This window comes from Empidonax traillii, unplaced genomic scaffold (assembly GCF_003031625.1).
Source record: "Empidonax traillii isolate 1590-97213 ecotype Southwest subspecies unplaced genomic scaffold, ASM303162v1 scaffold161:size1573837, whole genome shotgun sequence".
NCBI lineage: Eukaryota > Metazoa > Chordata > Aves > Passeriformes > Tyrannidae > Empidonax > Empidonax traillii.
The window spans coordinates 1105832-1118930 of record NW_020955354.1 but is presented as its reverse complement, the minus strand read 5'-3'; the positions used below and the strand labels follow the sequence as shown (position 1 = coordinate 1118930).

General features: G+C 43.6%; 1 protein-coding gene across 2 annotated transcripts in view; it reads right to left on the bottom strand.

Annotated features, from left to right (window-relative positions):
- Positions 1-3807: 3807 nt before the first annotated feature.
- The window catches only part of ADCY5 (adenylate cyclase 5), a 206168-nt gene continuing 196876 nt past the window's right edge, over positions 3808-13099 (bottom strand). For both annotated transcript variants that reach the window (XM_027885097.1, XM_027885098.1), the window contains 6 exons: positions 11155-11181; positions 10207-10339; positions 8992-9255; positions 8448-8652; positions 7850-7974; positions 3808-6394 (listed from right to left, as the gene is read on the bottom strand). In XM_027885097.1, the coding sequence (XP_027740898.1) occupies positions 6266-6394; positions 7850-7974; positions 8448-8652; positions 8992-9255; positions 10207-10339; positions 11155-11181 (883 nt within the window). In that variant the 3' untranslated portion in view covers positions 3808-6265. The remainder of the gene's footprint in view (positions 6395-7849; positions 7975-8447; positions 8653-8991; positions 9256-10206; positions 10340-11154; positions 11182-13099) is intronic.

The window sequence follows — 13099 nt, the reverse complement described above, 5'->3', positions numbered from 1 at the left end:
TGCTTATACAAACTCAGCATTCAGAGAAATAGTAGGAGCTTCCCTGCTCATTTTACCATTGTGAAAGATGATTACTCTCTTGAACAACATGCTGTATTTGAGTTGCAGAAGGCCATTAGTAGTCATGTGGTTTTTCTGTGGGATTTAGTAGAAGCAGAGTCCATTTCTTGCTGTATTTGTAAAGGAATGTTGCTCTTTGAGATTGGAATGGGTTCATCCAACACCCACAATAGCATATTTTTCTTTGAATAAAGTGCTACTGTTTATATTTACTTTCAGGAAGGAATGACCAAAAGACTGACATCCACAAGGTATATAGAATGCTGTTTGAGGTTTTTGATTACCTCAGAGTCCCCTACTTGAGCTTCTAGGATTTAATCACATTTTCCCTTGTGTATTTTTCTGGGGTTTTTCAGTGTTTTGCTCTCTTGTGTTCAATGTCTGAACCAATAGCTGGGGATAAAAACTTGTCTCATTTGTGAATTGTCAGACTTTGCTAGTAAATAACTTTTCAGGCCCTGGAAAGTCTGTAGGCTTCTTCTCCTTTCACACTGTTTCATGTAAAACACGTGTGTTTATGAGGCATATAAGAATATACCCAGAGAGAGAGGAGACTGAGGTGCAGAAAAGAATGCAGCATTTCACGAGGGAATGTATGTATGTGTTACTTGGATTGATTTTTATCTGTATCAAAGCTAGCAGAGAACTAGATGATGATGGAAACTGTTTCCTTTGCAGACATCTGATTACTTAACAGTCACCAGGGACTATTTAACATATTGACACTCTTCTTATCCTTAGGACTGAGGAGCATCTGTTTAGAGATATTACCTTTCAGCCTCCCGCCTTTTACTTCCCATTTCCACTGCAAGTTCTGTGGTATGATTGTTTTTTGCTTTCCTGTTTTGTTTTGGAAAAAGAAGCCCATTGATATTTTCAAACACTAAGCACATGCTATTTTAAATCGGCTTTTTGTCAGAATAAGTAGCATTCTAGATACATGTTACAGCTTGCAGAAATCCATGCCTTCTGAGTGGTGTTAATATACAGGGATGTATTGCAGGAGGGGTTTTCCCTGATGTGGGTAATTGATCAGAGGAGTGGCAGTAGGAGATCTGCATCAGTGGCAGTTTCATCCCTCTGTTGACAAGAATCCAGCTGCTCTCTCGAGGAGTCTGAGGAGCCCTTGACCATCCAGCTGCATGTGGACTTCCAGTCAGGTATTCCAGGTACTATTTATTTTGGTAAACCCTAATGATCTCACAGTGTCTGGACCAACTTCTTTTACTTAACAAATTGTGGTTCATCAGTTTTATTGATCAAACTGTTAATGAACGTTATGGAGCATTTACTTGTACAGCCCTGTTTGCCCTCCTGACTGTATAGAGCTGTGCAGAAGTTGTTCAGAGCATTTACAGAATATTTGTTTTCCTGGATAATGTTTCTGTCTTCCTTCCCCAGAGGCAAAGCCTAAGGAACGTGTAGAGGGGGCTGCACAAGCCCTGTACGACCTGGCACTGGTGTGGGCTGCAAAGCTGCCAGCTCAGCTGGGCTTCCAGCTCAGCTGGCACTGGGAAGGTGAGAAACCCTGTAGGATTGTCCCACTAACCTGTACACTGAGCACTCCGGAGTTGTCAAGCACCAGCCAACACTCCAAAGCAAAGGAGACCGTGCTCCGTGTTCTTGTGCTGGAGCTGCTGTGGAAACACCATGAGAGAGAGGATGGGAGGAGCAGCAGCAGGTATGGAAGGGCCTTGTTTGCACAGTTGACTGCTGTGCTGGTGGGGTGGTGGTGAGGGGTTGGATGATGACACCACACTCTGGGATGACTATTTTTTGCTTATCTATAAGTTGGCCTTTGGTAGTTTGTGTATAATCAGTTACTGTGGAAGGAATGGCCTGTAGGTCGTGACGTTCTCTCCCCTTCCCCATGGTGGAAGGGTTTTGTGTGTCTTGGCCTGATCCTGTGGTGTCTGGTTGAGGCTCCACAAGTCTGTTTCCAGTAGATGGCAATAGTTATTTGCATCTGAAATTCTGTGTTGAAGGAAAAGATTTCAGGGGCCAGCTGCTTACGGGGAAGTTCTCTCTCTCTCTCAGTGGGTCTCCTGTGGAGCTTTTTATTGCAATGCCTGTGCTGTGCTGCACCAGCAGCACCTCCGAGCGTGTCAGTGCTGGACTCACCACTGCTGCAGCTCCAACCTGGCACCCACTGCCTGGAGCCACGGGGTCAGGGCTGGCACCAACAGCTCTGCTGCCTCACCAGCACTGCACCCAAGGGCCAGGGCAGAGCAGGACAGGGGGGCTGAGAAGTGCTCAGAGACAGAAATTAAAAAACATAACACTGCTTTTTACAGAAAGCTGTCTGGCTGCCAGATGGCAGGGAGATGCTGCTGTTGCTGCCCCCCGTCCTGCCTGAAGTTCAGTTTTCTTTCTCCTCCCTCCCCCACTCCCCAAGGCCTTCTTGCCCCTTCAGTTGAAAAGCCTTGGACAGAGTGGGTCAAGAGCATGGAAATCGTGTTTTTCAGCTTAGGTCGGCTGAGCTGCCCTTTTCCCAGCAGCATCCCAAACTCTCTCTCCAGGCCATGTGCCAAACTTCAGTCTAGAAGTGATGGTGCCCTAAGGAGCAGTTGGGAAACTTAACAGAAGGAAAATATTTGCCTCTGGACACAGTTTTTGGCCAGATGATGCTGTCCATGTACGTTGTGTTAACGCACAAACAGCAAGGCCGGGGATATTTGCACAGTAGGACACACATGTAAGAAATTTGTTGCATCCTAAATGTGTCATTTTATTACATACAGGCAGCTGCAGCCAGCTCTGCGCTGGGGAGAAGTGGCTAAACACCTTAAAATTCATCAAAATGCTTTTTGAATGGGAAAAAGATGGATTTGGGGAAAACTTTTCATCCAGTCAATGTGTACATTAATTGAAATGAGAGGACACAGCACTGGAGGCTCCTGCCTTCCCTTCCCTGGGATACCCTTCTCCAGATGGTTAAAAAAAACATGCTTACATCAGATAATGTCCTGAACTGCTGTTTGTATGATTATGTAAGAGAGCACAGAAAGTATTAAATAGTTTTTCACCAGCTTTCTTAAAGGCTGATACCTTAAATACTTCATGGCTTTTTGTTACTGCAGCTGTGTTCTCAGTACACTCATAAAATCCCTCCTAACCAGTAACAGATTGTGAGTAATTTGGTTCTTAGTTGCCTGTGTAATGTCTTCTCAAGGAAAAAAAATCAGCTGAAAGCTGCAGAGCTTTGTTTCTCAGTTACACTTCAGGCTTCTGTTAATTGGTACAGTTACATGTAGCATTTTCTTTTACCTGTAAAGGTTGAAAATGTTGCATTGGCAGACACTGCTGCCTCCTTCCAGTTGTCCTGGAGAGGACCAGCACCGATGTACCTACCTGGGGAATTCTTTGGCAAAGGTGATGTACTTTTAAAAACTTTTTAAAAATACAGTTGTTTGGTTTTTTTTAACAGGGCACACACCCCAAGTTTTAAGCTATTTGGTTATACCAGCGTGTTTAACCACAGTGCCACAGCGAGGCTTTGTCAGCTCTCCTGGGACTAACATTCCAAGGCAAGTGGGTGCACAAGAAGGACCCAAGGGATGTTTGCTGGTGCAGCCTAGCCCTTGGGGGTCTGTCACTGGGCAATGCATAGTTCCAGGGTGGTCCAAAGGGCCCCCCCATCACTGTGAGACAGGAACTGGGTGTTTCTATTTGCAGATCCAGTATCTCTGATACAACTCACGTCTGATCTCTTAGCCAGCTGCAGCTAAAATAAAACAGAGACACTTAACCAGTGAAACAGTGTTTAATATAGTTAAATTACTTAAATAGATTTCAATTTCCATGGGAAATCATAACTGTATCCATTTTTGCAAGATCCAGAGTAAAGAGTGTGTGAATACCCCTCGAAATGATCATGACACACTGTCAACAATCACAGCTAGAGATACTGGGGACTTGAAATTTCATTGACAACACAACTTCATAAGATGAATCAAAAGTTAAGAAGACTGCAGACTTTTGGAAAGCAGAAAGCAAACCTAAAACCGAGTGTGTGGCATGAAGGTAATGAAACTCAGTGAGGGGGCAAGAGGGATGGAAGGTGGAGGAGGGGGAGAAAGGCATAACAGCATGATGCAACTTAAGTATTTTGCAAACCAGAAAGGATGTAAAGGAGCAAAAGTATAGTACAAGGGCAGACTTGGCAGTTTTACAGAAGTCAGTATACTATACTTTTCAGAGATGTTTCCTAGTGGAAGGGAGAAGGAAAGGGGCAATGCCATTTAAGCTCATGTTTAAATGGCTTAATGCTCGGGTCATGCTTGGCAATACAGCAAATTAATTAAGACAGGCCCATGGATTTTCACTTAATCTCACTGTCAAGTAGGAAAAAATAAACCACCACCACCATAGTGCAATCATTAAGCTGTTAGTACTACAATAATTCTGCCCTGAGAAGAGTGGAAAAGAACTTTATTAAATGTCAAAAGATTGGAGTAATTTTTAGTGCCAGCCAAATTCAATATCAAAACTTTACCCTCATAGAATATAAAAAATATAGCTTTTTTAAATTATTTTCTTTTTTTAATAAAATATCAAGGGATTTTTCTTTAATAGTTAGAAAAGGTACATAAATGATAACAGTGAACTATTCATAAACCCCCCCCACTAGTGATAAAGATGCCCAGCACAGTATCAATGGCACTGTATTTTAAGGTCAACCACCTCATATACACCCTTGCCATCATAATCTTTTTCGAAGATCACCTAATTACTGAAAATGGAAAATCTGTGACAGTTTAAATAAGTGCTTACTACAAGAAAGTCGACTCGATGCTGCAGCACATAGTTCCTCGTAGTGTCAAATGGCAGTTACAATGGCAGACAACTCTCAGATCAGCAGGATTCGGGTAAGACCATCTATGAAAAATAATTTTTTTAAAGTAAAAGTTCAAATGAGCTATTTTTTTTTCTTTTTTTTTTTTTTTTTTTCTTTTTCCCTCATAAGAGCTCCTGTTAAGAGAAGATTTGGTCAGAGCTCTTTTTGACAGGTTTGATACCGTCTCAGTAGCTAAAACTCAAAGGTCCTGGTTCCATTGGGAAGCCTCCGCTTGAACGCTGCATGGAACAACTGTGTGACTACCGCGGGTTTTTTCCTCTTCTTTGGGGTTGCAGATTTTGCTGGATTTTCATTTTAGAATGCATCTGATTCAGCCTGGAAACTCACCTGTTTGTTGTTGGTTGATTGTATAGTGATAATCTGAAAACTGCCAAGTCTGTGTTCAGAGTATTATGCAGAAAAAAATTACACAAAAGTCTACAGGTTATATACACCTCCCCCCACACCTTGGTGTGGACAGCCTGCCTTCTAATTTATATAATTTACAAAATATAGAATTTGGTATATCTGTTAGATCTCCATGTTTTCAATATTACAAAATAAAAAATACAAAAAAACCCACAACAAATTTCAGGGGAGCTCCCCCCCACAAAATGTCTCTTGTTTACATCTAGTCTTTCCCATGTAAACTGATAGATACCAAAGAAGAGCACAGACGACTTTTTAATAAATACGGTTGTAGAGCCATCTTCCTTTATCCTGATCTTCCCTCGGTCAGGTGTGCCAGCCCCACTCAGAAGAGCAGTCATTTAGCCATGGAGAAGAAGGGAAAAGAGGGGGCCGAGGCTATAATGTCTTTTCACACTAAAACATTACCAATGCCCTTCTAAAAGGCCTTTTTGTGTGCTGCAACAGTGGGTGTCAGTTTTGAAAGCCCATTCAAAACAGCTAATAAAAGCACAGTGGAACACTTCAAATAGCTGGCAGTATGGGATGGAAACATTATGGGAGTGCAAATCCATTCCAAAATAATGCTTTGTAGTGAATCATACATTCCTTCAACCAAGTAAATGTTGTGTTGCATCAATAAATACTTAAATAGCTTCTTATGTCATCCTGCGGTAGCAGCCTTTTTAAAAAATTCCGAATTCATGTCTTATCTGTGAACTCTGTAGTACACATCTTTGGTCGACTTAGCACTCAGCCAGGAGCAACTCCAAGGTGGTTTCTTTCACTTGCCTTTCGTGATGGGAGGCCAAAGAGTTTGCTGATACCAGCTCTCTAGAGTCACGGTGTGAAGTCTCAACTGCGCCACATCTTCAGCTTCACTGCCACAAAAATGATTCTTCTCCAATTCACAGTCCTGTGTAATGCAAAATCTGTCTTTGCGTGACGCTGCAGTCGGTGCTAACTAATGGGAGGCCCTTCATTTAGAAAGTAGGTGGTCATTTCTCCTTTGCCTTTGACCTTTATGACCCCTCGATATTCCAGCTGATAGTTGTTGGCTGCTAAAACCTGGTACATGTCCGTGGTTACCTGCAGAATAAACAAGAGTAAACAGATGCTTGCCATGTCTTCCATAGCTTATTTTCATTTGCTTTTGGAATAATCCATGGATAAAATTAAAGACGGATCAACTATTTTGTTTCTTAAGTCAATTGATGTTTGCAATCCCTAACTAAAGGCTGGCACAAGTTGCTGAAGAAACACAACCTTTAGAACCTGAGAAACAAAGAAGTCTCACATAGTACACGGCTGGGGGGACTACATTTTTCAAGGAAGTCACAGGATAAAATAAAACAAATGAGTCACATTTTTAAAAAGACACCAGTCAGTTCAGTCTACTCAGGTGCATTCATTATATGACTGGTGTGGTAGTAGGAAAACAAACTTATTAAAAAGTCCTAAAAAATGTGCTGGAAGTTACACAGTGGATGTACAGCTTAGAAGGAGTCGGGATTGTTTTTATAAAGGCCATGGGCAATGAGACAGACTGATTGAATGGAATACTCTAGCCAGCATCCAAATTCTCTTTGCAGATGCCCGTCAAAAACAATCCCTTGTGCTGCAGAATAACAGGCTTAAACATCAGATTTCCTGAGATGACATTTATTTAATTGTTAGAATGTATTTTCTCACCCTTTTCCAGGTGGCTTTAAGTATTTCATTTCTGGCTTCCTATTGTTGCAACTCTGCTGTGCTGATTTGCTTAAGTAGCAGGAAAATTGTCCACAGACCATCTCGTAGGGAAGCTTAAAGAGCGTTGCATAAATACCAATCCCGTTAACTGACAGTCACAGAAACAGCGTTGCTGCCCCTCCTGGGTTTTACCTCAGTTAGTTACTCTATTTTTATAACCCTTCAATACTTTCCCAAGGAATGACATTGTCACTGTGGACATTGGCTCAGCAAAAGCAGGACAGGGGAACTGAATCACTTGAAAGATCATGTCTGAAGGCCAAGGAGATGTGTGATTACCACACAGTTTCCATTAATCTCTTAAACCATCCTCTCTAGTTATATATCCCCATCCTCCTGATGCCTGGACCCTTGCTGGCCTCACACCACACATGGCATTGTGAGCAGTAAAGTGAATTACAGAAATATGCATCTGAATCAAGCCCTTGGAAAATAAATCCACCTACTGTCACAGGCAGCCAAACAGCAAATGGGAGCAAGGATCAGAGCAGGACTTGTGCTCACAGTGCCAATGAGGCACATGGGGATGGAAGCTCAGTTCCATGCCCACCCAACACTTCCACCCAGAACACTAAACTGCAGTTTTTTGACTAAAGTTGCAATGTTGGTCACGATTAAAAGACGAAACTTGCTGGTCCCACCAGCGTTCCTTAGGTGGCTTTTCTTTCAGTTCTGTTTAAGTAAACGTGTGGCATAAAAGACTAAAATGAAACAAATTCCAATTCTAATTAAGTTTCAAAACACATAAGTGACACAGGGCTGGCTGTGTAAGTTTTCCAGTGGATGCCTTACCTGAATCCTGTCAGGCACCCCTGTACTGTCCATTCTGCTGGCTACATTCACTGTGTTGCCCCAGATGTCATACTGGGGTTTGCGGGCTCCTATCACCCCAGCTACAACAGGACCAATATTGAGGCCTGGAAGGAGAGGAGAAATCCACTCAGATCCACATGAAGCATGAGGCAAGTTATTATTCAGACAATTAAAAAAAACATCCTGAGGTTCATCGGTTCTAATTTTGCTTTACCTGGACATGTAAAGCTGCAGCCAAACTGGGGGGAAAGAAATGTTTAAAAAAAAGTTGGCTGCCTTGATTCATTATGCCTTCCTGACTGGCAGCTCAGGCTGGACCTGCTCAATCCAGAGCTACTTTCTAGCACCAAATAACAGGATAAGGTTTATTTTCCATCTGGCTAACAAGCAAGCTGCTCACCTGGAAATCAGCACACACCTGCTGTGATGTTGCACAGAGGGCAAAGAGGCCACCAGGCACAAGACTATTCACATCACTGTACAGGAAAGGTAAGATCTATGGTTTTTACTCTCTATGAAACCCCCAGCCCAGAATGACTACTGCCTACACGCAATCCTGTGAACATGGGGACGTTACCTATCTTCATCTGGAAGTTGTTGAATGAATGTTCATTGATGTATTTCATTTGGTCCATTAATCTCATGGCAAAATCAGCCAGAGCTTTGATATGTGTCTTCCCTTCCTTGTCGTAAGTGGAGTCGTTGAGTCCTGACGCCGCCATGTAGGTACTGCCAATGGTCTTGATCTTCTCCAGCTGCCGGAATTGGTCCTCACTTATTATCTGTTTCACAAGAGCAAAAGAAGCAAATAAACCTTGACAAACACAGAGATGCTGGTAAATGTCTTTGCCACATGCCTTGCCTTGGTACAAGAACTACACAGTACTGGACAGAGCCTCCGCTACTGAAGGTGTAGGAAGAAATGGGGATTAGATATTTGGAGGAGCAACAAGGGAATAAAGGGGATTTTAATGTGGAAAAAAAATAAAGACTTCTAGAGCAAGGAGATGGCAAGCATGGCACAAAGATTTGATAAACCACCTTCCTTCAGGAGCTCAGCAAAGCCCAACTAAACTCACTGATTCAGTTCGCTCCGTCCACCCAGATCTTCTGTGACTTACTTCATCAAAATCAGCAATGATCTCATTGAGCAGCCTCAGACACTCCACCCCTTCGTTGTTGGCTTCCAGCTCCACGTAAAACTCGGAGAAGTTGCTTATGGAGGCGAACATGACAGCCACACACTCACAGGACTGGTAGTACAGTTCATCATTTCGCCGCTCCTGAGCCAAGAAATGGGCTGCCACATCCTTTGGCAAAATGTTGTGGAGGAGGCGTCTGTTATAGGCCTGCAGCTCCTCCATTTCTTCTTTCTCTTCAGTGGCCTAGTGTAGGAGGGACAGACAGTGCTTACTCTTTTGGTAACTGCTCTGGGGAGGGTAAAAAAGCTGAAATTGAACTTGCAGGGATGACAGAAACAGAGGAAGAGCTGCACGGGAGGGCAGAAGCAGGGAGAGGCAGAGACTTGTGTTTTGCAGTGGAAGATGGTCCATCTCTTCATGTGCACACATGTAAAAGCAGGCACAGAATAATGCCAGAATCCAGCGTTGTTGTATTTCTGGGCCCTGAACTGGGTAATCTCTTGGCTCCCCCCTTCCATTGTTTTACCATTTATAAATGAGGATAACAATGTTTATCTGCTTCCCAAGGAGCTTTAATTAATTGTTGCTTCCTCAGTGCCTCGTACTCAAGCCACAAAGACCTATAATTAGAACGATGTTCTGCCACCCAGAAGGTAAAAAATCTATACAAAACCTGCAGTCCTGTGGCTCCCCAGCCCCAGCATCACTCGTGGGCACAAGCAGTGAAAACATTAACAGTGAACCCAGGGACAGCAGCACAGTGTGGCATTATCCAGTGTGTTGGTTATCCAGTGCTGCTGCCCGGGGCTAATGAAGGCTGGACATCGAGCCAGTTCCCACTGCTTAACAGGAAAGTGAATGAAAATGCAAATGTGAATCTTTCACACCCCTGAACACAGCAAACTAAAGCTCACTGAACTCTGTGAAGCAATTCAGCAGTGAATATGAGCTTCCCATATTTAGAAATTCTGTTACATTACAGGTTCCTGCAGCAGTAACAGCTCAGTTGCCCAGATTCATTAATCTCGACCTTCAGATCTGTAACCCTTTACCGCGGGGACCATCCAAAGTGCATTTACAAGGAAACAAAGGGTTGAAGTAAATAACTGGGATAAGAAGCACAGAGTATGTACAGTAGTTCTATATTAATGCCAATGACTGTGTGATCCTCCAGCACAGCCAACACCCACTAACCTGAAGCTTCCAGAGGAAATCAAGCCTTGCAGTGGATTCCACTTGCTGGGCATGCAAATACAGCGCCAGGACAAAGACAGTAATGATGACAGGGGTCACAATCTTCAGAGCCACTCGTGTCATCACTGGGGAGCTGCAGCCAAGGAAAAGGCAGAAATTCCCAGTTAGTGGAGGAACACAGCTTTGCCACGCTTTGCAGTTCCCACTTCAAGGCTAACCAGGCTTAAGAAAAGGATAATTTTCTTTCCCCTCAAAGCCCCTGTTGGTAAAGGGACAAACAGTACCTGCAAAAAGTTGGAGACTTTGGCTCATGGGTGCTGGTTTTGAAAGGACTTGGAAATTGGAAATGTAATCCAACTTCTTAGAAAGGGTTACCATCAATTCAAAAGCCACTTTTTGGAGAATGGCCATACACTTTCAGTGTGGCAACACCGAAATGGTGACAGCTCCTCACTGCGTCACCTGCAGTGGCTCCCCCAGCCTCCCAGCTCTGGAAGTCTGCAACTGTTCTGCACTTGCAGCTTCTCTGATTAGTCACTTCTTAATGGTCTTTATTTTCTAAGTGTTTTATAAGCTGAAAAGGGCACTAAGGCACATTCCTATCCCATCTGACAAGCACGCAAATAGAAACTGTCAAGTATGAATTACAGTATGAAATTATTTTGTTAAAACCTTTGACTTGTATTACAAATAAGTGCTATGAGACACTCTACAGAGAAAGCTGACATAAGTCCCACAGGAAAGAGGATGCTCTGAGAGTAGCTGTACACACAAAAGGGCAATACTCAGCCCACTTAGGTGATCTGCACTGTGTTGTACCAGCTCACAGCAATGCATAGTCAAATACCAGACACTGCTGGTGAGTTAACATGCTGATACTGCACCTTGTGAACAGAAAATACCTACCAACAAAAACCCATAAAAACATTTCGTGCCAAAGTGACTCACCATGATGATGTATTATTTGCAGACACGCTGAAAAAAAAAGCACAAACACAAGGTTAGGAGAGTGACTCCCTGCAGCACTCAACCTTCTGCACTTCACTGCACAGCACCTCTGCAGTGTGGCACCTCTAACACTGTGTGGGGCTGCAGCCCTTTGAAAGCACAGAACTACTGAAAGATGGGAGGGGAGGAGAAGAACGGGCTCCTGAGTGAGCTACACTCAAAAATCCACAGTGATGGTGTGACATGGTTAATGTGATTAAAATATCTAAGAAGCATTAACAGTGAAAGAATCATCTGGGATTTTAATATCAGTGTGGGATGCTTGGCAAATGCCTGTGCATCCATCACTACTTCATTAGGTCAGACTGGAAAATTTGACCTAAGGAAGAAAGCTTTGGGCTAATATCTTGTGAGGGATAGCTCCTCTCTTCTCCATTTATTGTGACAGGGAGATGTGTTTAATTCCTTTAACTCTAATCCTGCTCCCTTCTTCTGCAAGTTCCTCACCATCAGCGTTGTGCCCGGCTCTGGGTACTACACAAAAGTGCACATTCCTATCTATTACTATTCACTACACTGCCGTGCTTGTGTGAAGCAGAGCTTCTGGGGAAGATGGAGGGTGAGCTCTTTGACAGTGAAAGGATGGAATGCAGCTTTCTGGTAGGTAGCAGCTGTCTGAGCTCCTGACTGATTGCTTAATGCTGCTGTGTTCCTTCTCGAGTGTGGGTGGAGTATTAGGTGGCTGAGAACCACGTACAAGCATCTTTTAAAACACCATTTAAATGGAAAACAGGAGATCAGTGGTAAAATTACTGTACTGTCACTGATGCAGCTGGAACTTTGCAGGCTACTAACATGATACATGTTTAGCTTGAGAATCTCACAGCTCTCTAGAGAGCTTCAGGCCACAGTTTTCTGGGGTTGGTGGGAACCTCAGAACCAGAGATAGAAATCATCAAGATCAAAATAGCCAAGGGGGCCTAACTGGGCATAACATCCAAAAATAAAAGCATAGTGACTCTCTAACCCTCTTTGTTCTGAGACATTTTCTGCAGTTCTGAGCATGTAATTTCTTCTGACACGGATTATGCACCCCACTGTTGTCTTGCACACAACCTATTGCATGGCCTCTTGGCCAGATCCAGCACTGAACATGAGTGCTTGGACACAGACCCAGTTTGAAATGCCTGAGGCCTCCCACATTAAAGGCTGGATCTAGTTGGAGCTGGAGACACTTCCCACATGCAGCATGATTCCCCTGCTCCCCTAAATCACTACCTGGACTAGGATGACTCACTGCTCCCCATTATCACTCTGTCTTATGATGGGAGCAGAGCAGATCAGACCCTTCGTACTGGGGCTACCAGTTCACTGTGCTCTAAAATCCTCAGCAGGGACCATGAAATGCAGCAAACCCAGTATTTACAACGACATTTTGGACAACTGAAGATGCCCAGTGCAAGCAATACTGGTGTTACATTGGTAGGTTGTTCCCCCATGGAACAGACATTTCCAGTGGCAGATGGCTCTTTAATTACTGGAAGGTATCAGAGAGAAGCTTGCTAAACACACTCCTGCTCAAGTTAAGTGCACATTTTTAGCAGGAAAGGCAGTTCATTCTGGGGACAGCTCCCATAGGACAGGAACATCTCACATCTCACAGCCACGATGGCAAGGACAGACAGCTCTCTAAATCACAGAGCACAGCTTGGACAGAAACGATGGGCTTGATGAACAAATCACTGGGCAAAGCTCTTGGGGCTTCACTGTGCAGGAACTCAACTTACAAGACCACAGTGCTCCATCACAGCTTTAAAACCAACACATTAATTTTATCTTCCACCCAGGGAAAAGGTAACATGACAACATCTCTGTGCATCCAGTTACACTTCATGTGTCACCACACTGGTGTGTCCCCGCAGTCAAGTCTAGCAAGTCCCAACGT